General features: G+C 35.2%; 1 protein-coding gene across 14 annotated transcripts in view; it reads right to left on the bottom strand.

Annotated features, from left to right (window-relative positions):
* dock3 (dedicator of cytokinesis 3) overlaps window positions 1-25,610 on the bottom strand; it is a 232,888-nt gene that overhangs the window by 86,842 nt on the left and 120,436 nt on the right. For all 14 annotated transcript variants that reach the window (XR_014532300.1, XM_083534341.1, XM_083534349.1 and 11 more), the window contains 4 exons: window positions 24,626-24,774; window positions 13,737-13,821; window positions 3,676-3,717; window positions 1,865-2,019 (listed from right to left, as the gene is read on the bottom strand). Coding sequence is in view for 13 of the 14 variants with exons in the window: in XM_083534341.1 (XP_083390467.1) it covers window positions 1,865-2,019; window positions 3,676-3,717; window positions 13,737-13,821; window positions 24,626-24,774 (431 nt within the window). In the remaining variant the exon portion in view is untranslated. The remainder of the gene's footprint in view (window positions 1-1,864; window positions 2,020-3,675; window positions 3,718-13,736; window positions 13,822-24,625; window positions 24,775-25,610) is intronic.

Here is a 25,610-nt window from a genome sequence, read left to right as displayed (position 1 = left end):
CTCAATTAACAAAAGCATACAAACACATAAAGAGGGTTTTAAATTTTCTGCTGAAGGTTTCTTCAAAGTTCTTCAGCCTTACTGACATGAAAGCTTTATTATTTTGTAGGAAAATCAAGATGGTCGGTCTAATGAACAAGAAAAAGCAGCACCATTCACGGAGAATCAGGCAGGGCCACATGTGGTCAATGTGTAACGAGGAAATAAAAGAGATACAACAAAATACACAATATCTTACCATAATTCCTTCATGAGAAGTGCTTTAAATGGCTCATAATTCTCACATTTAGCTGGATGGAATATTTTATGAAAGAATCATTGAGATACTGGTTTCAGATCTGTACTGAAAAGCTCTGAGGAGAAAGGTTACACTTTTCATGACACTCCAATAAACCATCAGGCTTATCGTTGCCTAATTGCAATGAGGTGTAATACAATTCTGGGCTGACCCTGGAAGGGAGCGGTGGACAGCTTTCAAGTGGGAGGCTGCGGGACCATTAATGAACCGTCAAGCCTTGGATAAGTGGGTGGACAGAAAGTGAGAGCAAGAGAGTAAGTGAGAGAGGAAGAGAGAAAGAGAGAGAGAGAGAGAGAGAGAGAGAGAGAGAGAGAGAGAGAGAGAGAGAGAAAAAGAGAGAGAGAGAGACCAAGATGTTGTGAATAATAATATTTGGCTAGCACTGGATTGGTGGGGCTTATATAATACTGCACAAAATGTTATACGATATACAAAGTATGGTATCAACTTAACTTAACCAAATTAATATGTAATTACAGAAGGTTTGGTGTATTTCTCTGATTTGGTACACAGCTTTCAGCATTCAACGTGTGGGTTTTAGAAGCAAGGAAATTTCGTCGTCATGTCACCCAAGGTTCACTGAGTAAGACAGACCAACAGAGTGGACATAAAGAGAGAACGTGTGATGTCTCTGTAGTAACAAATGAGCCAAAAGAGCAACGTTTTTTTCTTTTTCTTTACCGAAGTCATATTTAAGGGTCTTTAAATCAGGTTGTGCAGAAAATCCTCATCAGCTGTGAATGGCATTTCCATGCATGTCACAATCAGCAGTACATTTACCAATCCGGATGAATTAATCAATTAACAGTGGGTTTGAAACAAGTCATCCATCTTTGACTTCTGAAAAGTATTCCCAAAGTCAGCAAAGATGAAATTAGATAAAATGAAATACTCTATAATGATTTGTATGAAGCTTGTGTGCACTATGGTTGCCAGAATTCCGGTGAGGTTGTTTCTAGCTGTGACAGCATGGAGGAAAATAATGATTGCTTTCCCAGCTGATACTCATTTCCTCTTCCAGATTCTGCCAAGCCTCTAGGGGCAAGGACAATTGCGACAACAAGTACTCCCAAGCGGTTAGCTAAAGTCTGAGTGCTGGTAGCATTTTTGGGTGATTGACCTACATCTGGTTGTGGCTATTCAAATCTTGCCCTTGGGTTGAATCAAAAAGGTCCCAAGCCTCAAAACAGATAACAGCATTCATAGCCCAAGAACTGTAAGAATTGCCCATATAGAAACTATAAAACATGAGATGGATGTTTGACAGCAATAAAAAGAACAGAGCTACACAATTTATTTACAATTGAGTAAGTAAGTGTTCTATTTATAATTGATTAAATAATTAATAATAATTAAACTATCTATCTGTCTGTCCGTCTGTCTGTCTGTCTGTCTGTCTGTCTGTCTGTCTGTCTGTCTGTCTGTCTGCCCGCCCGCCCATCACATAGCATCATAAATACAACCTAAAAACATTAGACACAATGCTTTCCATCCCGATGTCCCCTCCGTCAATATCCCCTCCGTGGGATATTGACTTGATAATGACGAAGTGATAATGCTCCTCACCTTATGTGTTTGCCTTCACGAAGGTCATAGAGGGAAAAGAATATGTCTGTGTCTTCTCCTATGGTATTGTAGGTAAAGCTCTTGAGATTGACAAACAGGTGGTGAGGGACAGGAACCCGACATGCGTCACCATGACGCTGCCGCATACTATCCCCCTTCAAAGAAAAAGAGAAAAGCAGAAAGTTTTTCCTTTTCCTTGTGTTGCAACCTGGAACTAAAAAGACTTGGAGGTCATGAAAAAAAATGCTACACACTATTCCTTCTTTCGTCTTTTACAATTCGTTCCAATAAGATTTTCAACATCATGAACAAAGGTTTGTGTACAACTGACCATAGAATTAGTATGTGCTTTTAAACATCCCATTCCACATTTAGACCCCATTTGAAGTTATTATAACCTCAATTCTTCTAGGAAGATGTTCCATGAATAGTTGTAGATATTTTTGCTTGTTCAGCCACCAGGGCATTAGTACTGATGTAGGGTGACGAGCCCTGGGGTGCAGTCGGCGTTCCAATTTATCCCAAAGGTGTTAAATAGGGTTGAGGTCAGAGCTCTCAACATATCTTTGACCTGGCTTTGGGCACAGGGGCATTGTCATGAAAAATCCAAAGCGCCCACATCCAAAAACATCCTATACAAATGTATATCTCCAAGTTTGTAGAGAAGAACCCATGATGGATGGAAATGTCATGTGTCGCAGCTTTTTTGCATTATTGACACAACAAATCGGGGTCGAATATATAATTAAATATAAATTATTTTATTCTATTAACACACCTCACAACTGAGCCACATAATATTACAAAAAATCGTTTTAGTTTCTTAAATATTATTGTTATTTCCAAAATGTGTTACCGAGGATATTGTGATATTCAACACATAAAAATATTGTCATGGGGACTGAATATGTATTCCTCCCCTGTGAATCTTTCAGGCGTAGGATGCTTACGTAAGTTGGACAGTGTTTATTCTTCTGAGACTGTCCTCTAATGTTCCTGATTATGGGTCTTTGCAGAGAAAGCAGTTTTTTTTTTTTTTTCATTTCAAGAGTTTTTTTACATCTAATGTTCTACCTATTATTTTGCAGAGCATAATACAGCATAATAATAATAGCATTAACAATAGCATATATATACATTATATACATTATATAATATTCATTTTGCCTAAACGCTGCATATTTAATGCAATAAATAGACAATTTACAAATTGTACATGTGGTGTCATTTTCAATATCTCAATATCTCTTTTTACTTTAATTACCTATTTACATAACTTGCATCTAAGACGCTTTTATTACTATATTAATGAACATCAAAACAAATATTTGGTGGGGTTTTCTTCTATAATGTATATATCCGAGTAAACAAAGGACGTCATGAATAAATGTGTGTTGCGTTGAAGATTTGAATTTCATCTCTTTAATATTTTTTTATTTACATTTTTAATAAAAATGGTCAAAAATTGTCGGTAAAATAAATTTGCATTAACGTGTTATTAACGCTTTAATTTTGACAGTGCTCGAATAAATATATACAAAAATATGTGTGTATTGTTTGAATGAATGGTGGCAAAAATAAAATGAACAGTAAACTGATCAATCTCCTGACCTGAAAATAAACTCAAACAAGTTCAAATTCAGTGTAAACTTCTCAAACAGGCTGCTAACATGCTGTAAACCAGGTTTATTGTCAGATTTTCCCCGGAAGTCTGCAACGATCTATAAAACTCTCAGACTTCCCGGTGTGAAGAAAAGCCATAGTGAAAGGTGGCGAATTTATTCAGACAGGAAAGGAAGTGATTTGTGTACCTGCGATGTAGTTTGCTGGACACTGTGTCTGCTGGACAGATGCTGGTAAGGCAAGAAAAAAGGAGGCAGAGAGAAAAAAAGAGGGAAAAAGAGAGATGTGAAAGCAGAAAAGAATTTTTTTGAAAGCATATCGTGAAAAAAAAATCCCAAGTGATGCGTGTGTCTGCTGCGCTTAGGGTCTAGCAGGGGAATAGCATTACGTTGTCAGCTGTGGTTTTAGTTGGATGTGGAGGGGAAAACCTGCAGCAATAACACCAAACCATATTGAATAAAACACTGTGACATATGGGGAAGAAAAGACAAACACACACACACACACACACACACACACACACACACACACACACACACACACGGTTATGGAAATAGAATATACATATATAAACATAGCACAAATGCTGATTATTGCAAGGAAATGTATTAATGAGATAGAAAGTGCTGTTACAGGAAAACAATCAATGGCCATAAAATGTCAGGATTGTTTTATAATACATTTTAAAATGTATATAGAAGCAGGGTATAATCCTAAAATGAGAGGTGGATCCAAAATGGCAGATAATTAAGCTTTTAATGGTCTTAACAGCAAATCAAGGGCCAGAAATAGAGCAGGAATGAAAGAAATGCACTCTTGAGACTCTCCTGTCCCAGCATTTCTTCAGCATTTTCTCATTTAGAAAAAGGGAAATAAATGCAATGCTACCGGTGATATGAAATGTTTGGGTTCACAATTTTGCACAAGCTCATCAACATTAAATGCATCTGCATGAACTCTTCTAAGTAGTCTGCAGATTTACTCATAGGCGCATGAACTTTTGAAGAAATCGCAGCAAAATCCTTTCATATGCTTAATTTTTTCTCTGTGTTTTTTTGCTGACGAATGATTTGTTCTTAAGAACATTATAAGCTTTTTATTTTGCCAATTAAGGCAGAAGTGTAGTTACACTGAATGATTTGGAACATCTACAAAACTAAAAATGTGAGATCCTACTTATACAGTAGCAACGCTACACTGTACTTCCTGTATAGAACAGTTGCTGTATGATAAAGGAGAGCTGGTGGAAATCAAGAATTGGCAGGTGATCAACTGGAAGAAAATTGTTTATAAGTTTCACCCCACTGTCTACATTGTGCCTATAGATATAAGAATGTATTAGAATGAGAGCATTAATATAAATCTTGTAGCTGAAACTTTTGTTCTGAGCTGCTGTTCCTACATGACATGTCAAATGCTGTTTCGTGATTCCATACATCACATAGCAAAGGTCTTGTGACAGAAAAGTCGAACATGCGTTACATTAAAAGGGCAGAAAGTTGAACATAAGACTTAGAACTGTGAAATTGGCTCTGACAGCTCAATCCCATTCAACAGATATGCACAAATTCCCAACCCTCATACTCGCAATTTAATTAAAACATGGAAACACCGCTAGGTAATGGAAAAGAAAACAAGATGATAAATATTTTAGCAAAATACTTTGGAAATGATTGTGACAATAATTAGGAACAATTTGAGTTTCAGAAGTCAGAATCGCTTTATCACTATTTTTTCTGTCCTCATGAGCGCTCTCATATTAAATCAGACAATATCACAGCAGATGATCTGATCGCCTCTGTTCCAATTTATTTGTTTTTTCAGAATCTATTGCAATTTATTGAACAAAACATGCACTCAACCCCACCTGCTCTCTAATTACATCCTCTGCATTTCAGATCCATATTGAAGTGATCGTGACTACGTCCTTGACAGTGAGAACTATAAACAGAACACACTTGTGTCTCAAATACGTTTCATTGCTTTGGTTTGGAACCATCCTACAAATAGCTACAGTGGGTGGTCTCCATTTAAATCGTCTTTCCAACAGGAAAGCGGTGAAAATGCCCATGACATGGAGTGCTTCTCATTTCTTAAATTGCACCTCCTCATTTCTCATTTCCTTTTCTTGTTTCCCTTCCTCGCTTCTTCGCTCGTCTTGCCGGAAAAAAGGGGAATGAGGCCAAGAAACAATTCGAAAAACAAATGAGATATCCAGGCTCACAGATGCGCCACTTTCTTAAATGTTAATGCTGACTCATAATCTGACTTTGCCTGTTTTATAGCACGGCAATTTTATCTGAATTTCATCCAAGGATTTTATTTGTGGTGTTTTTTAATTTAAAATCATTTACATTTACATGACATTTTTTATTATTTTATTTTTTTTATATTTAAAAAAATTGTTAAAAATAATAAAAATAATCTTTTTTTTTTTTTTTTATATTTATATATACTTTACTGATCCCACAGGGAAATTGTTATTTTTTTGTTTTATTTGTAAAAAAAAAAATAATAATAATAATTATTATTATTATTATTTTTTTTTTTGTACTTTACTGCTTCCACAGGGAAATTGTTGTTTCATTGCATAATCCAGCGATGTTATGAAGCATGGGTCAGAGAGCAGAGTCAGCCATGTTACTGCACACCTTGAGGGCCTTGCTCAAGGGTGGCAGATTAAATAAAGCTGAATAAATAAATAAATAAATAAATAAATAAATAAATAAATAAATAAATAAATAAATAAAAATTGCTAGGAAGCACCTGCGCATTCTCGATTTCTCTGATCATATTTAAAGAACTGGTGCTTTCTAAATCTTGCTGGACTAGACGGGTCGATAAATCTTGATCTTGACAGGATTGATTTCCCTGGTCGCATTTTAGAGTAGGCAAAATGGAAACTCCGATGAGGCTTGCGATGCACTTTGGTTTGAGAGCTATGATTCGATCACTGTGCCAGCGGTGTGCGAGTGGAGGGCGGAGCCAGACAGAACAAGTGGTAAGAAACACCTGCAGCTGATGAGACTAATCAGTGCACTCTCTTTCAGTCCGGTGATGCCAATAAAGAGGAGAAAGACGTCAACCTCAGAGAGAGAGAGCCGCCAAACAGAGAGACTAGCAGAAGGGTCGCCAAAGAGACCAGTGAGTATGTTACAGTCACATATGTTTATGTATTTCCTTTTCAGTAGGGCTGTGACGGCACACTGTTTCTGAGAAGAACTAAACTGTGGCTTAGCAAATTGGTTACATAATACAGCATACAGCATGAGAGTTTGGAGCTGTGAAGGATTTCACACTTTGCTAACTGCAATGTTTGCAATGTTGGTATCCTAGAGCAGAGGTTACCAACCATGTTTTATTAGTACTGCGACGTGGATAGTTTGCTTGTAGCAATGTTTTTTTCTCTCCCTACTGTACCTCTGAGAACATCACATGCTCCCCTCAAGGGAGAGTCTGTTATTTACCATGAGCCAAATGTAACTGTATCCAATTAGCCTTCTGGTCAACACACACACACACACACACACACACACACACACACACACACACATTGCACAATATACACATTTAGGATGGCGGATGTCAACATACAGTGTTTGTTCTTCCTAATATTTGATGCTTTTTTTAATTTGTTGAAATATGTATAAATATAATTTATTTCAGTATAAAAATATACATGAAATTGCTTTTATTTTTATTTTTGTAATATGCTGCAGCACTGTATTCCTTCCTTCCCTACAAATTTAAGGACACCATGTTGAAACATACACACCTGAGGGCAACCTAAGGGCAATTTAGTGTCATCAAGCCGCCAACAATTCGAAAGGCAGAAGAAAACCCAGAGAATCCGAAATCGATTTACACAGAAAGCACATGTATTTTCTTAACAAAGCAAATTATTGTGATGAATTTCATCTTTTGTTAAAATATGATCATTGCCAAATTATATTTATGCAGTATTGCTGCACAGCCCAAACACACACACACACACACACACACTCACACACACTTGCTACAAGATTGTGAGTGAATTATGAAGCTCTACTACCAAGCATATGTTCCCCCTCTTGAGGCTTTGCATGTGCTCTGAATAAATCAGCCAGACCCCCCGCCGTGAACACACTGATCGAGACATGCAACTCAACGCAACATTAAACCAGACTCTGTGTCATCTGATTGGATTCCGATCGTGCAACTTTGACACAGATTCAAACAACAGCAAGGTGCAGGCATCACGAAAGCCTGACAACTAGCAGGAACTCATCTCATCCTCTATTCCAGCAGGGGGCCGCCTGATTTAGAAACACTCCGAAAACAAACATCTCCCTTCTGTTCTTGGTTATTTTATCATTAGAGATGCAAAATGCAAGCCTCGAGGGACCCATTAATCCCAAATGGTGCCGAAAGTTACGAAACACATCCTATACTGTATATATTTTTAACTTTCTGGAATTAGAATATTTGAGAAAATGTAGAAATGTTTGTATTATATCTTCTCCTGTTAATACGCAATTATTGTGTAGCTTTACATTTTTTGAACTGATTGTTTAATTTGTTTCCTCTCCAATTCTGGTTTCAAAGGCTTTTTACAAGTGGAGAATATTGTTGAATTGCAAATGAATCATTAACATATAATGAGGAAAAGCGAAATAGTAATAAACTGCCTGTGGAGCTGCGCGAAGACAAAAGACTTTTGCGAAAGAACGAGATTATTATTGAGCGCAGGGTTTTATTACCAAAACAATGATTTATTCTCATTCATTTACATTTTACGGAAACTGGTAGATGTTTTTAGACAAAGCGACTTACAATTATCTTATTTATTCAACTGAGCAGTTGAGGGCAAAGGACCCGAGCTCAAGAGCTAAGCAATGACAGCTTTGGTGGTGCTGTGAACTCATGACCTCATCCAATGATTTAATTACTTCTAATGAATACACAGAACAGTACCCAATAAAATAAAATCAAATTATTTAAAAATAACCCATCCACATATCACAATAAATGATAAAATTATTAATGAACAGAATTTTTTTATTTTTTATTATTATTATTATTATTTAATTTTTTTTTGCTTTTAAACTTTATTTTTAGGTCGATTTATACTATTTATTTGCAGTATTTTAATATACAGACACACCAGCCTACACCTAACATTGCCAGAAGCTCCAAATGTAACCCAAAGGTCTTCTTTCTTGCCTGAAGGTAGGTACATGTGGAGGATTTTACAGCTCAGTTCTGCTTTGTTTGGTTTGTGTTGTTGGTACTGGCAAGGAGTCCCTCTTCCTCCCACTACTGAAACTCTAGCACAGTAACATAACATGTTACACACATCCAAAAAGTGTTGGAGAAGTTGGTTTCGAAGATTTGTTATGTATACTCCAATCCATTTTATTCTCAGTGCTGCTTTATGATCCTCGCGAAAACGAACATAATTGCTGCTTTTGCCAAATTTACTTCACTTTTGCCTCACTTGCACTCGATCCAACAACATTGGGAAAGGTAATAGTTAAAACATTTAGATAGTTTAGAAATTATTTCGGAGTATTTACATCATAGCTGTCATTTTTCAAATGTACACAACTCACTGGTCTCTAGGAACAGCACGATCCACATGCACGTGGTAAAAAGGCTGTCATACCAGACTATCAGCATGCAAATATGTGCTGCAGAAATGCCATCACGTTAATGCAGTAAATATTTCAGAGCATCCAGTAATTAAATTCAACGTCGCATATTTATTTTTAATACATCATATCTGTCATTTACTGTCACACTTCCTTGTCATCAGAATTTGCTGCGAATTTGCATTACTTTGTAATCTCAAGTGTAGTTAATGAATAGCAAATTAATTTCATGTTATCAACACATTCATTCAAATGGTACACCTGGTCCCTGGTGTCTATCCACTGCATGATCCACGTGTAAGATTGCAAAATGATATTCACATTCACATTATATGACTTTAAAGCAGTAAATATTTCAACGTGCCCCTGCAACAATTACAGAATAATTTGTCACATTTTTTTGTTCTGTTTCTGTATGCTGTAATACTGCTGAGCTGAGCAATTTGATGAAGATTTTTTTTTTTTTTTTTTTATCTCTTTGGGATGATAATGTACGGAAGCGCATTGCATTCACAAGAAAAAAAAAATTTCACAGAAAGGATCTCATATTTATGACTTACTAACTCATAATTATGACGTATTATCTCATAATTATGACTTACTAACTCATAATTATGACCTAATATCTCATAATTCCGACTTATTTTCTCATAATTATGACTTAGTAACTCAATTATTAAATCCTGATCTCATAATTTTGACTTACTAACTCAATTATGACTTAGTATCTCATAATTACGACTTATTATCTCATAATTATGACTTAGTAACTCAATTATTAAATCCTGATCTCATAATTTTGACTTACTAACTCAATTATGACTTAGTATCTCATAATTACGACTTATTATCTCATAATTCTGACTTAGTAACTCAATTATTAAATCCTGATCTCATAATTTTGACTTACTAACTCAATTATGACTTAGTATCTCATAATTACGACTTATTATCTCATAATTATGACTTAGTAACTCAATTATTAAATCCTGATCTCATAATTTTGACTTACTAACTCAATTATGACTTAGTATCTCATAATTACGACTTATTATCTCATAATTCTGACTTAGTAACTCAATTATTAAATCCTGATCTCATAATTTTGACTTACTAACTCAATTATGACTTAGTATCTCATAATTACGACTTATTATCTCATAATTCTGACTAAGTAACTCAATTATTAAATCCTGATCTCATAATTTTGACTTACTAACTCAATTATGACTTAGTATCTCATAATTACGACTTATTATCTCATAATTCTGACTAAGTAACTCAATTATTAAATCCTGATCTCATAATTTTGACTTACTAACTCAATTATGACTTAGTATCTCATAATTACGACTTATTATCTCATAATTCTGACTTAGTAACTCAATTATTAAATCCTGATCTCATAATTTTGACTTACTAACTCAATTATGACTTAGTATCTCATAATTACGACTTATTATCTCATAATTACGATTTATTATCTCATAATTATGACATACTAACTCATAATTATGAGATCCTGATCTCATATTTATGACTTACTAACTCATAGTTATGACTTAATATTTCATAATTATGAGATAATTTGGGGCGGTCTGTGGCAGGGGAGCATTTTAGCGCATAACACCGGATCTGACGTTACTGCATTTTTTGCTCGGAAGCCAAAATAAAACTTCGTTTTATCAAGTGGACAGTCAGAATGTGTAACATACATTAGTAGTCAAATGTTAAAATATAATAATAATAATAATAATAATAATAATAATAGTTCAATAATAATCAAGTGTCATAAAGGATTAGGAAATAGCACACTGAATTTTATTTGTTGATTACTTACAGAGGAACACCAATCTGATACTTTGGACTGAATTAAAAATCATAAAAAATTATTATTCAATGTTTAAATATTATATATATAATAATATTTTACATATATTACTTACAGTTTAAATATAATAATATATGTATTATTATATACAATACATACAATATTTATATTATATTTAAACATTGTAGGTAAATATAAAAATATTATATATATATATATATATATATATTTTTTTTTTTTTTTTTAAAGCTGCATACTGTTAATTGGGATTTTGTCATGCCACCAGGAGAGTCAGTGCCTCACTACAACTACCAGATTGTTGTCATTTATAGACGACATCACCCAACAGCCACCATTATTCTGATTATCATAAATACCTGAACTCAATTAATTCTACATGCTATGCCTACACAGTTAAAGCTTACATACGCCAAGTCCTATTATTGTGATTGTGCCTCAGGTGCTTTGTTCCATTGTTAATAATTTCTCAATTTTTCAATTTTTACCACATTACAAAAATTAAATAGGGAGAAATTGAGGCACCTTTAAAACTCCACTGTTCCTAAATAGTTTTTAAGCTTAATGTTGCTTAACAACATGACATGGGTATCAAAACACACAGATACTTTCAGTATTAAAAAAGAGAAAGCAGTATGATGGTTAACAATGCATATTAAATCAATTTATGGATCGTAAAGCTGTGTATTAATAATCAGTTACATGATACGACAAGATAATGCAAGAACATTATTTTACACATTACATTCTATAGAGGCATTTATTCGCCAAAGGCAGAAACTATTCATCTTCATTGCGAAATTATTTGACAAAATATGGTTGGATTGTGCTACCCAAACCGTTCGCTCCTAATTCACTCTCTACACAGAAAGTGAGTGTAATATTAGTAAAACGGTGAGAAGCACACCTCCCTGCCATCTCTTTCACGACAGTGGCAACACACCCTGCAGGAGTGCCAGACCTCAGTGCCAAGGCCAGGATAGCATTGCCCAGTTCATGCCAACCTCAGGCATCACCGTGATGATAGTCTTGGCAGCATTTGAGATTTTTTTCTCGTGTTGTCATTTCTAGGTATTTGCGAGGCAAAAATTGAACTACTATTCTGAAATATGCATCAGTGCAGCTGAAAGATGATGTGATGTTTTGTCAGAAATAATAAAAGCATATGCTCGCCCTCGTTCTAGAAAGACAGCATGCAAATTATTAAGCTGCTCGCTTTGATGACATGCAAATGCTTAATTAATGCCTAGTTGGTTTGGAGAATTTATGGGCAGTAATGGTTTAGGCAGTTAAATCCACAGTTTAAATGATTGTGTTTTTTTTTTTAATCCAATCCATCATTTGATAATATTTGCTAGCACTGTGGAACCTTGGAAAAATGTGGCGGCAAAAGTTTTTAATAACATATACTGTATTTTTAGATGTTGAACATTAGCAACCCATAATGGAGGTTGACTGAACATGAAATGCATCAAAGACTAAAAATTAGACTGCAAATTTAATATACACACACAGACATGTATAACTATAGTTGTGCACACATGGCTAAGGGCAAAATAGACATGGTTCTGCAGTACATTTATCCTCTGTTTTAGTCAGTGTCTTCACTAAACCAAAGCTTGCTGAAAGCTTAATAAACATTACTTTATTCAGACTTCATGTGTGTCTGAATGGGTTTTTATTTTCCTTCCAAACCAAATATATAGGTTCACATGTAAGAAAAAAGAGCCTGATAAACCTGATGTTGGCAATTTAGACTTGCATTTTCGATTTTAATCCATATCTATAATCAGACTCAGAGTCCATCATATTTATTTTCGTCTGACTGCTTGGGTAAGTGTGAACAAATAAACAATATGGACCCGACACTCACATTGAACAACACACACCAATCAATACAGGCATATCCATGCAACCACTTATGCAACCATCAGTGTCTGTATGGATAAATGGATACAGTAAATGAATTTATTACTGTAGCTTTTTAAAATTTTTACTGAAATGTTACAGAAAAGTTGTACTTGTCTTCCAACATATCTGACCCAAACACCTCAGAGTGTAAATCAGCTTTAAAAACTTTCCACATGGAGATCCTGAATAGGGCTGACCATCCCAATCATCCCACAGCCATACAGTGTAGGGAGTCCAAGTCTCTCTGTCTCTCTCTCTGTCTCTCTCTCTCTCTCTCTCTCTCTCTCTCTCTCTCTCTCTCTCTCTCTCTCTCTCTCTCTCTCTCTCTCTCTCTCAAGATGTGTGAGCTCACATAATTGAAAGCGGGCAGCTAGTGATTTTTTCCGGGTGTATGATGCGGTAGTTTGTTGAAATGAAAGGGTCTCAGAAGAAGAGTGTGTTAGCTGTTGTATTAAAATGGATGTTGGTGGTAACACAGCACAACCAAATTATAAAGAAATATAATCAATTATAAAATATCTTTTAAAAATATTTCCCCCAATGGTGCCCTTTTCTAAATAATAGAATATGATGTCATTCAAATCTGTTTGATCAACACTGTTGCTTTTGTTAAACGAGACTTAACAGTGGACAGAGGTCATAAAATTAAATTAAATTAAACAAATAAAGTAAATTAAGCAAATTATAATACATGATTACAACAACAGGATATTTGATCTAACAAAAAGTTAACCCTTGAACAAATTACAATTACATACTTAGCACTTAATTTACTATACATGCTCCTATGCTAATAAGTCTTTTAAACTGAATGTGATCATTAACAAACATTGGAAATATTATAAAAGGGATTACTTACCATTTTGTAGAGGTCAGAGACACTGATCTGATCTGCGTCCACCATTTCAAAGTCCTTCCTTGGTATGAGATCAAGGCCTAAGTGTCTGTTAAAAGAATGCAGATTAAAATAAAGATGAAAAAAATGAGAGTTGTTGTAATGAAAAAGAGGCCGGAATAAAGAAATAGATCATAGAGTCAAGTTAAAAATAGCTGGTGTGAATGACTAAAATCTGACACGTTGTGGTGCTTTTAATGCACGCCAAGTAATGCTGTTCTTACCCACCGACCATCTGTCACACATTGTACAATGTTCAATGTGACAGTGGATTTCAGAGTATGCCAACTACACAATATATCAAACTTTATATGAAACAAAGCTTTGTAGCATATGTTAATGTTGCATGTCTCAAAGTTTTTTCCGTGGCCTATGTGAATACAATTTTACATCTATATCAATAAAACATGACATAAACATGTCACCACATTCCTACTTTCCTCATGAATCTACTTACAATTAAAGCCAAAGAAGAGACGGCAGGGACAAAAACTAAACGCTGTGGTGCATGTGCAATAAAATGTAATCTAAAAAAAAATGGCATGAGCATCATTGCAATTTTCTTCAAAGCTACAATCATTAATAAGTGTCCAAGCATTAAAGTTATTTTTTTGTCAGAATTATCTTTCTTTTAAGACACATGAACATGAACAGTTACAGTAGTACTTTGTGCCCTTTTCTGGGCAAGCAAGACGGGTAATCATGATGCATTGGCACGAGCATTTATGTTTTAACAATAACTTTTTCTTAGTCTTTGTCTTAAGCTGAAGGCCATGCCTACCTTTGTTAATTTGCATATTATGCAAAAACTACAGTCCTACAATGTAATGGGCAGACTTCACAGGATTGGTGTCAAACTGAGGTTTTAGTTCCTGAGAAACATATATTTGGACATATTTGAAGCCCAACTAGTTGTTTATCAGGAACCAAAAGTCCTACTAACTGTTAACTATCAGCTAACAGGTGCTAACTTCAACAGTGATGAGACCATAATAAATTAATATCTGGTTTGGCCCAGATGAGGATAAGTTCCCTTTTAAATCTGGTTCCTATATAGATTTCTTCCTATAACGTCTCAGGTTTTCCTTGCTACCATCACCTCTAGTTTGTTTATTTATTTATCTATTGAAACCAATTTAATAAAAAATTTCTGCTTGTGACAAAGTTCCACTGTTAAACGTGCAATACTGTTCAAATAAAATTGAATAAGCTGGTTTGAGTGTTTCAGAAACTTAAGTAGGAAGAAATCTTCCAATATTTTCATACACAATGGTCTCTAGAGCGTTTCCAGAATGGTGGAAAAAAACCAACAAAAATTCAGTGAGAGACTTCTCTGTGGGTGGAAATACTTTATAGTTAAAGAGAGCTGAGGAAAACATCAAACCTTGAGGTGGATGGGCTACAACAGCAACAACTTTGGGTTCCATTTCTGTCAGGAATCTGAGCCTTTAATGGGTAGACTCACCCAAACTGGACTGCTGAGGATTTTAAAATATATATCAACTGGTCTTTTTGCAGTCATCATCTGTCCAGTTTCTGTGAATCTTTTCCCACAATAGCTAAAAATGTATATTCTTGATTGACATGAGTGGAACACTTATAGCTCTTTTACCTGATCCACCACCATGTTTGAAATATTGTGCATTCTGAGATACTTTTCCCCTCAGTGTGGGTAAAGATAAGAAGAACGACACGTCAGCATACAGAGAGGAGGTGCAAAAGTTAACAGCCTGCATATTATGAGGTGAGGACAACTTACTTTAGTTCTTAACTCTGTATTCTGTTATGTAGCTCTACCAGGGTTTCTGCAGAAACGTCTCATTTTACCGTTTCAGCTATATATGGTTGAGATGATAATAAAAGCTTCTTGACTGGACTTGAGGTGATTATTTGAGTTACTATAGGCTTCTTGTCAGCTTACACCAATCTGGCTATTCTACTCTGATCTTTCCTATCTACAATGTGCTCCTTCTGCTCAGTCACTGTTTTTTTTTTTTTTTTTTGTCATTCTTTGCACCATTGTGTGTGTAACCTCTAGGGACTGTGAGAAATTCCGTGGCAATCAGAAGTTTTATGAAATACTCAGGCCAGCCCATCTGGAACCAACAATCATGTCACAGTTAAAGTCACAGAGATAACACTTTCTCCATACTGATGTTTGATGTGAATAACACCTAAAGCTCTTGACCTGTATCTGGATGATTTGAAGCATCGTGCTGCTGTCACATGAGGTCTGACTGGATAAGTGCATGAATAAGTTGGTGTATAAACACACACGATGAACAAATTACAATTAATATGACAAAAATAATGCATTTATTTTGTTCGGTGTGAAATGGCTGATTAAATAGATGCAATTACTAAACAGGGTGATGAGCCTCATTGAGCACTTTAAGGTGCTCCAGAAATAAATAAATAAATAAAAACATGATTATGATTGCAGGGAAATGAGGGCACACTGACACTCGATGGCACAACATGCCAAAGTGAAGAAAATATTTACTAAAACTACATCTCTCCTCAAAATAAGGCTAGTATTAGCAGTTATAAACAAGTCTGGATTTATATACTACTATTTCGAGTGCCTGGGTGACAGAATATATAAATCATTAAGCTGTTAACCAGAAGAGTTTTCTTTTATTATCTTCTTAAGTCATCACTAAACATCTCTGTGTTCTCCTGCCACCCATTCCCTTAACAACCTTGGTTACTCAATGCTATTAGCTGCATCATACAAGAAACTACAATACATTCTTTAATCTTGGGCAAAAAAGACCAAGCCTAAAATGGCCAGAATATTAAACTTTTAATGGTCTTAACAATCCATTGTTCAGGAAATTAGCAAGCAATGGGACCTCCTGTGGCACCATTTGTTTCTTACTATTGCTCCAGTCTGTCTGGGAAAAGAATCTAGCAACAAATTTTTATACAGTTTTACTTTTATACAGACTTCTGCGGGGGGAAATTATGAAACGATTAAAATGTCTGATGTCCAACTCAACACATCTGGGTTCACAACATTTTCCAACTGAGTATCACCATTCACTGGAACAGAACTGACTCTTCTTTCTGTAAACAAGTTTACCCACAACACAAACATTTAAAGAAATCAAAAGGAAAAGCTATCTATTGCAGTCAAATTGAGAGAGAAACGATTAAGATGGTTTGGTCATGTGCAGAGGAGGGACATGGGGTATATCGCTAGGAGAATCCTGAGGATTGAGCTGGCAGGCAGGTGGAAAAGAGGAAGGCCAAGAAGAAGGTTTATGGATGTATAGGAAAAGAACTAAGGGATAAGCTATGCCATACTAAGTTACTTTATCTGTTTCTTTTATTTGTGTTCATTTCCTGTTCAATGGTGTGTTGTTTAAATCATCAAAAGCTAATCGTTTAAACCCTTTTTTTTCACACAGGAGTGTACACCACACAAACCGTATTACCATCTTCTGACCAATCAGATAAGAGAATTTGATTGTGTGGTGCTATAAAATTATATTCATAATGACTGTGAAACCCAAGAAACTGGTCATGTGCTAGGAGTTCTATATATAATATATTCTACATGTAATTTCACTTAGCACAATCTGTACGAATCTACATAAGCATTTGTAAATGTCTGTAAATAAGTTATGAACACATTTTGCCACTCATTTAAAACCTTATGTAGTGATCAATTCTGTCTACTTTCTGTGTGATACATTTGTATTGCATTATAAAATTAGACTTTTATATTTCTTTCAAACAGTAATTTTGCTCAATGACAGAGGAAATGCCAGTGAATGTTTTGAAGCATAATTGCGGGCCCACACACAGATGGTCATTTTGAGGCAGTTTAGTGTAACTTGCTCAGGAAGACCTTTTATTTTTGTCCTTCAGATGTCTAAATAAATGTCAACCCAGTAAATGTCAGAGACTCCTTCTCATTTTATCCAATTTGCTCAATTATCTGTTAGCATAGCCAGCACTGGAACTTGTGGCAATATTCTGCTGACAGTGTAGTGGCTTGAAAGTGCATTACTGAGAACAACTTCGAAAAAACAAAATGGCCTTCATAATTGCTGACACAGTTGTTGACACACGTCGACTTCCATAGTACTGATCATTCTAGAGGCAAATCTGAAGGTGGTCATTGCCCACACTTACAGCAAAAGAAACAACAGATGTGTCTTAATCAGCTTATTAGTTTAGTATTCAGGGGTCTGATCAGGGAGTCGTCCATATTAACCCTTATTTAAATTGAACATTAAATTCGAATTTTACAAGTTGTGAACTTTGACAGAGGTAAAGTTATACAATACTCCCTTACTGGACTTGACATTATACTGTCTCTCTTTAAATTACACAAAAATGGCAATAACAAATGTAAATAGCCTATTATTGTTGTCAAATGGCTAACATAGATTTAACTTTAAGCAATGTTCTATATGTGGTTGTGTGTTTACTATATTGAAGTGTTTAATATACTTTATTTCGGCTTCTCCCATTAGGAGTCGCCACAGCGGCAACCCTCCCCATTTATCCGGGCTTGGGACCGGCACTAAGAGTGCACTGGCTTGTGCAACCTTAATGGCTGGGGTTGGTTCCCTGACCGGGAATCGAACCCGGGCCGAATCCTAACCACTAGACCACATTGAAGTGTTCAATGATTTTGGAAAAAGTCCAGTAGCCTACAATTATGCTTAATGTACCATGACTGAAACATGTGTGAAGAAATTATATAAATATAAATATAAAATTACAAAATGTATGTACATTATGTATTTTATATATATATATATATATATATATATATATATATATATATATATATATATATATATATATATATATATAGATATATATATAGATATATATATAGATATATTGTATATCATTATATTATTATACTGTATATAACATTATAGTTCTACAACTATAGTTCTGGCTCTATAAGATTTGAGCTCAAAACTTGAATCCATTAGGAGACCATTTAATTTGTCTGGACTAATCACTAGCATATTACTATTTAATTTCTCAAACCCATGGCTTATTCATTTATTCATTTTAAAACACATTATTCAGTAACTTCTATCAATTATTCAGGAAGTCCTAAAACTAAAAAGGAAGCGTGTGCCGTTATGAACATGAAGAATGCTAATCTGGACCCCTTAATGGGTCCTGGGACTTCAGGAGGTTAATAGTATTTTGTCGAAATGATAATCAGTAATGAATGAGAGAACAGACATTTTCCTACTGACAGAAGCTAAAATGACACAAGTCAGAAGGTGAAAGACTTGGAAGCACAACAAAGTTCCCTTGTTTGACAGTAATTGAGGGATATTAGCATTTATCCAAATTTCCACTAGAAAAGGGGGGCCAGGAATAAATCTACCTCTCTATCTCCAGCTGAGTACGAGCTCAGGAGGCTGTGCTCAATCTCCCATTGGCACCAGGCCATAGCGTTCATTTAAACTCTAGATATGCTTGATTTTCTAAATGGTTTTATAAAGTGGATGAATGAATTGGTTTTGGATTTGTACTGAGGTAAAAGAAAAGAAAAGAAAAGAAAAGAAAAGAAAAGAAAAGAAAAGGAAGAGAAAGGAAAGGAAAGAAATGCACAATGACTGCATATAAGGTAGTTATGTTAAATGTGCATGTTTGAAATCTCTGATTCCTCACATTGTTAGGCTGTTCGATATGGCAGAGATATCATATCGCAATACTTTTAAACATGTTCACAATACAATTTGCACCACTGATGGTTTGCTAGCAAACCACCAGCAAGAGCTACTACAGAAAAAGTACTTTCTTTTTTATTTATATAAATTTATACTGCTTAACATTTAAATGAAGATACTTTAATTTAGTAAGTGTACCATAATGTTATATCACGATATAACGGCAATATACATTATTTTTATTATTTACCTTATTTAATGGGAGAAGCCGAAAGAAAGTTTACCGTATTTAATGAATTCAATAAATTAGATATCTTCCATGCATTCATCAATTACTTCAGGCAAGTAATGACACCTGCTTATGTGAAGGCTCACTCTCATTTTAATTTACGATTAGCTGTAATTAGGTACCTAATAACGAGGGAATTTAACCCTCCATTTAAAAACGTGCTGTGATGGGGGAAAAAAAGATATTCCTGTTTTACATGCCGCTCAGCAGCAGGGTGAACATCTAGGGTCAGACCTTCCTGTGCTTGTACATGCATGGATGGGAACTAGTAATTACTATAACAAATCAAGTTGCAATTACACTTCATGACCCAGAGAGAAGAACACATATTCCCATAAAAGCGATCCGGTGGCTTGCTGAGAATCGTAATAACTCATTGCTAATGCAATGCTAGTCTAGTGTACTGAGTGCTTTATTGATTTTTTATCTTTGTTTGACTAATTGTTCTATAGTATACATTATGCATATTATTTGTTTTAAAGTATGTGAACACCTCACCACCATACCCAATTGTTGCTGTTTCAAAACTCTAGACTTTAACACAGAGATAAGGAATGTTAATCGTAAGGCGGATCAAATAGCAAGCACAGTAAACAAATTTAATATTCAAAACTACACAAAACATTAAATTCTGATGTCCTAATGTAATACATCTTCTTTGACAATGGGTTTTTTTTGTCTATGTAATCCCTCCAAAAAGGCATGTGGAAAAAATGACCTAGAAATGAATCTTTTGTGGTTATTACACCAACTATTATATTTCACATAGCTTTCTTAATCACGGATGTCATATGCATCAGCATAGTGGACATAAATATCTCCAATAATAAAGGAATAGAACAAACTAACAATTTGCACTAGAAAGAAATCAGAAACAGCGTACAGTGGATCAAAAATTCCTTATTTGTATGTGCTTTTCCTTCAAATAGCAAAAAAGACCTATCTATATATATAAAGCTCAAATACCACTGACTGACTCACTCACTCATCACGAAATCTCAAAAACCACTGCACGGATTGCAATGAAATTTGGAACATACCTTCCTCTTGGGTCTTGGGTGCTCACTAAGAAAGGGTTTTGAAAAATTCGCCCTGGATCGCGGCTAACTCGCGAAAAACGCGATTTCTCACGCATTGTAAACTCTTCGAAATAACATTACGGATCCTCATGAAACTTACTACATTGTTTCTTATTAGATGTTAGATGCACGATAAAAATTATTTTCAAAGTAGTTTGCCCTGTATCGCTACTACAAAGGGGTAGTACGTTATTTGTTGACGTTATGTTCTGATCTCTGATCATCCAGTCCTGCTCAGTGCTTACTGCTTATTGCCATATTGCTTAGCATTCTGCCTTCCGTAGCGAAGCACGGGTACTTTCAGCTAGTAAACCTATAAATACCAGCCCATCCTGTGCACCGCTAATCCAGATTTATTAGCATGTGATCACAAACAGTAGGCTGAGATTATAGGAAACAATAATAAACCTGTTAAAAGTGTAGTCTTTATATAATCTGCAGTGTAAATGCCCTAACAGATATACCTAAGAAGTCACCATCAGTGTCTTTGTGTGGATCATTGTATTTGTAAATGGAGGGAAAATGAGTGTACCTCAGTAATTTCTGCAAAACCTTATAACGAAAAAGGAAACATTTTAATAAGTTAATATACAGTTTGAAAATATTAATTCTCTAAAATAAATCGATGGTGGTCATAATAATATTGCTAGAAAGTGAATTGCATGCTAACGAGGCAGAAAAGCAAGCGTAAGATCGCTCCTGTCATTAAGGGTGGACAACCAGTGTTTTCTTCACTTATTTATTTTAAAATAGACATATATACTGTACTCTATTCGACGTTACATGACGTGTAAACAGTAGCAAAATATGTTGCATTATTGTGCTGAAGTACTTTTTCAAGTACCTGAGTATTCTCATTTTGGGAAACTTTTACTTCACTACATTTTAATGTGCAGTTACTTCTGTTTTTTTTACATTTCAGTTATAGCATGCTGAATCGCACTACTTTGGAAGTTAATATATAAATTAGTTAAGAGTTAAATAGAAAAAAGTCTGTCTCAAGATCAGAAGCGTAAACGCATGGTTCTTGTGAGACTGTGTGTGAAGTCGGGGTTTTCTTACTGTGTGTCTATGATAATAGAAATCTCTCTTCTGAAAAAACATTACAGTATGATATTCAGGAGTATGGAACATTAAACTGCATTAATTATTAAAAAGGTTCTTAAGGACATTGAAAAACCACTATTTATAAACCAGAATAAAACAATACAAATCATTAGAAATAATCAATAGCTGTGTGATACAGTGAAGTTGCCACCCTGAAGATGATTATTTTCCAATAATTGCATCACCTGTTTGTGTTTTGTTTCTCTTGTACTACAGCAATTACCCATTTATTAATTAATGTCACACTGAGCCTTTTTTATTTGTTTCTAGTTATGTTTAATGTTGTGAAAGAAGTTCTGAAGTTCAGTTCATTTCTTTTATTGCATTATACTATAACAGCCAGAAGAGAGATTTTGTTTTATCATCTTTTTTATATCTTTTTGTTTGCTGAGGAAGTGCTCTATCCTAAATTGTAAAAAATAAATAATAATAAAACCAGCTCTGATTTTTACAAAAAAAGCAAACTGGACATTGTACTTCTTACAGGAAAAACTCTGCATATCAAGTCAAGTCAAGTCAAGTTTATTTCTATTGCGCTTTTCACAACAGACATCGTCTCAAAGCAGCTTTACAGAAATCAACAGTGAAGGTGAATGGTGTGTTGATATAGATGATATCAAGCTTCAGTTAGTTCAGAATGCCGCAGCAAGAGTTCTTACTAGGTCAAGAAAATACGATCATATAACCCCAATCTTATCATCCCTACATTGGCTTCCTATTAAGTTTCGAATAGACTACAAACTACTGCTACTCACTTATAAAGCACTAAATGGTTTGGCTCCCATGTATCTATCCAGTCTCTTAACACGCTACAATCCGTCACGCTCCCTGAGATCTCAAAACTCTGGGCTTCTAGTAGTTCCTAGAATAGCAAAGTCCACTAAAGGCGGTAGAGCATTTTCACATTTAGCTCCTAAACTCTGGAATAGTCTTCCTGACAGTGTTCGGGGTTCAGATACACTCTCCCAGTTTAAGTGCAGATTAAAAACATATCTTTTTAGCAAAGCCTACACATAACACACATCACACACATCACATCACAACCTTGTGCTCCAGAACATCTGATCACATGCACATTATCAACTTGTGCTGTTAATATCATGAACAGCAGCTACGCTAATTCCTCTCCACTGCTTCTCTTTCTCTCCCCATCCCGAGGCATCCTGAGGTTTGGCCAGCTCCAGTCACGTCCCACCTCGTGAAGATTATGGACCTATGGATGATCATGGAGAAGTAGATGCCGAGTGTTTAAAGGCCCTGGCATGGAGAAGCTGATGCTGGATCTATGATGATCACAAATTGTTCTGTATTGTTGAAAGATTTATGACCAAACTCTTGATGTCACCCATATGAGGATGGGTTCCCCTTTGAGTCTGGTTCCTCTCAAGGTTTCTTCCTCATATCATCTAAGGGAGTTTTTCCTTGCCACTGTCGCCACGGCTTGCTCATCAGGGATAAATACACACCATTCACCTTCACTGTTGTTTTCTGTAAAGCTGCTTTGAGACAATGTCTGTTGTGAAAAGCGCTATACAAATAAACTTGACTTGACTTGACTTGACTTATGAGGAAGAAACCTTGAGAGGAACCAGATTTAAAAGGGAAACCCATCCTCATTTGGGTGACATCAAGAGTGTGATCATAAATCTTTCAACAATACAAAACACTGGAGAGTGAGAGTTCTGACTGGACAGTTCCAACACTGAAGGAAACATTTCCTTTATGATTTGCATATCATTTATATAATTCTGTTTTAAAATGTAATTCTTTATATATTTTTTTGCTTCCATTCAGCAAATTTTTCATTATGTTCTTTGTTGTCATCTACATTCACATACACTGTAGTCATAGTGGATACAAAATGTGAAAATGACACCAATAATGGATATTATTTCAAATGATCTGATTTTTAATAGCACACTAAAATGCTTAAAACTGTCCTGTAAATGCATTTTAATTGAGTTTATTTTAATTCCACCTCTATTTCAAACCACTTCTGTGATGTCTAATGAATTGGTGCATTGCTGTTACCGATGGAACGATAAGTGAAGCCAAATGTCCGACACGGTTGGCCTCTAAATAAAGCAGATAGGCTCCATTGTTTGCTCAGGATATATGAGGCAATAACTCTGCTGAGTGCAACTGTCAATTGTTTTTCCTCGCTACAGAAGCAAATTGCTTTTTCTTTCATTAGCTATGTCCAACATATCGCGATGACTAATGCACACAAAGCAATAATACTTATTTGAGATCTCAGTCAGTCTACAGAGCAAATAGTCTCGGAGAAATGGTGGATGAACAATAATGTTTGGTCATTAATGAACATCAATATGAACAGTGTCACTTTATACCCCACCATACAGCACACGGACAATCACGTTAATCACTTCATACGCATCCATGTATATACATATACTTTTACATATATCTTCATATATTTTATATTTTACATAGCTTATACTTTTTATTTATCTACCTTCTTGATTTATTTTTACTTTATGCTTGAATGCCAGACCGTCGTAAAAAAGCATTTCACTGCAAGAAATACTCTGTATGTATGTGTATGTGACAAATAAAATTTGATTTCATTTGATTTGAACAAAAATGTTTGGTTATTAATAAAATAAACTTCAATATGAACTTGCATGCTAAGCTTCGAATGTGAACATGAGCGTTTATTGTTTAGATATCTGGATTACTGTTAAACATATGTAAACTTACTCATTGCCCCAGTCAAGGCGTATGGTGACGTGGCGTTTGACCTCGCGAATCTGATCCTGGGTCAGGTGACCGGATAGCATCTGCCGCCGCAGGTCGATCAGCTCGTTCATCACGTGGCGCAGCTTATAGAAGAGGTCCACTTTATGCTTCTGGAGAGAAAAGAAGGAGAATGTAGGAAATATATATATATTTTTTTATTTAATTCAATCATTCTATTCTATCTATTTCTTTCTAGTCCGGGGGTGACTGTAGATCCAAAGCCTATTCTGGAAATACTGGAAGGTAAGGGCTGCAAGTTTAATTCATGGCACCACACACACACACACACACACACACACACACACACACACACACACACATTTTCATATACTCAGTCAAACCTTGGCTTAGTGTAGTTGTTTCACTTGAATGTATTTGGAAGGGTGAAAAAAACTGAAGAAACCCACAAGAAACATATGCCAACAAAGATGCAATATGCAATTGCAACAAATCCAATTCAAAATTTGTAAAAAAAAAAACAACAAAAAAATATTAAAAATAATAAAAACATCTACTGTCGCTGCACCAATAGTTTGGACACATTCGCTCTCAAGGATCAACTGCCTGATGGATCAAACTGTTACACAAGGAATTTCACATTGCCTTCCAATGTTGACAGGAGGACGCAGAGCATCCAAATTGGCAGAAAGCAGTCCTCTGACATTCTATATTAGTGACAGCAGAGCAGAAAATACACAACTCTATCTGTACCTCTGCTGAGGATCAGAATGAACAAATTCCCAGATCTCTCAGAATGACAGGACATATTATTTTTTGGATAGGATTCATGGTGGAATAAGCTTCTCAAGGACTTCACCACACAGAAACAATCCTGACATGGCAGAACAGTGAGAGAACAAAACTGTAAAAAAAAATGGTGGTAAAATATCATATCAGGTGTTTCTGATTCCTTTTATCAAGTAAATTAAACAAAAGTCTGAATTAA

The sequence above is a fragment of the Silurus aristotelis genome (assembly GCF_946808225.1).
Source record: "Silurus aristotelis genome assembly, chromosome: 28".
NCBI classification, from domain to species: Eukaryota; Metazoa; Chordata; class Actinopteri; order Siluriformes; family Siluridae; genus Silurus; species Silurus aristotelis.
This window is presented reverse-complemented; position numbering and strand designations above follow the sequence as displayed.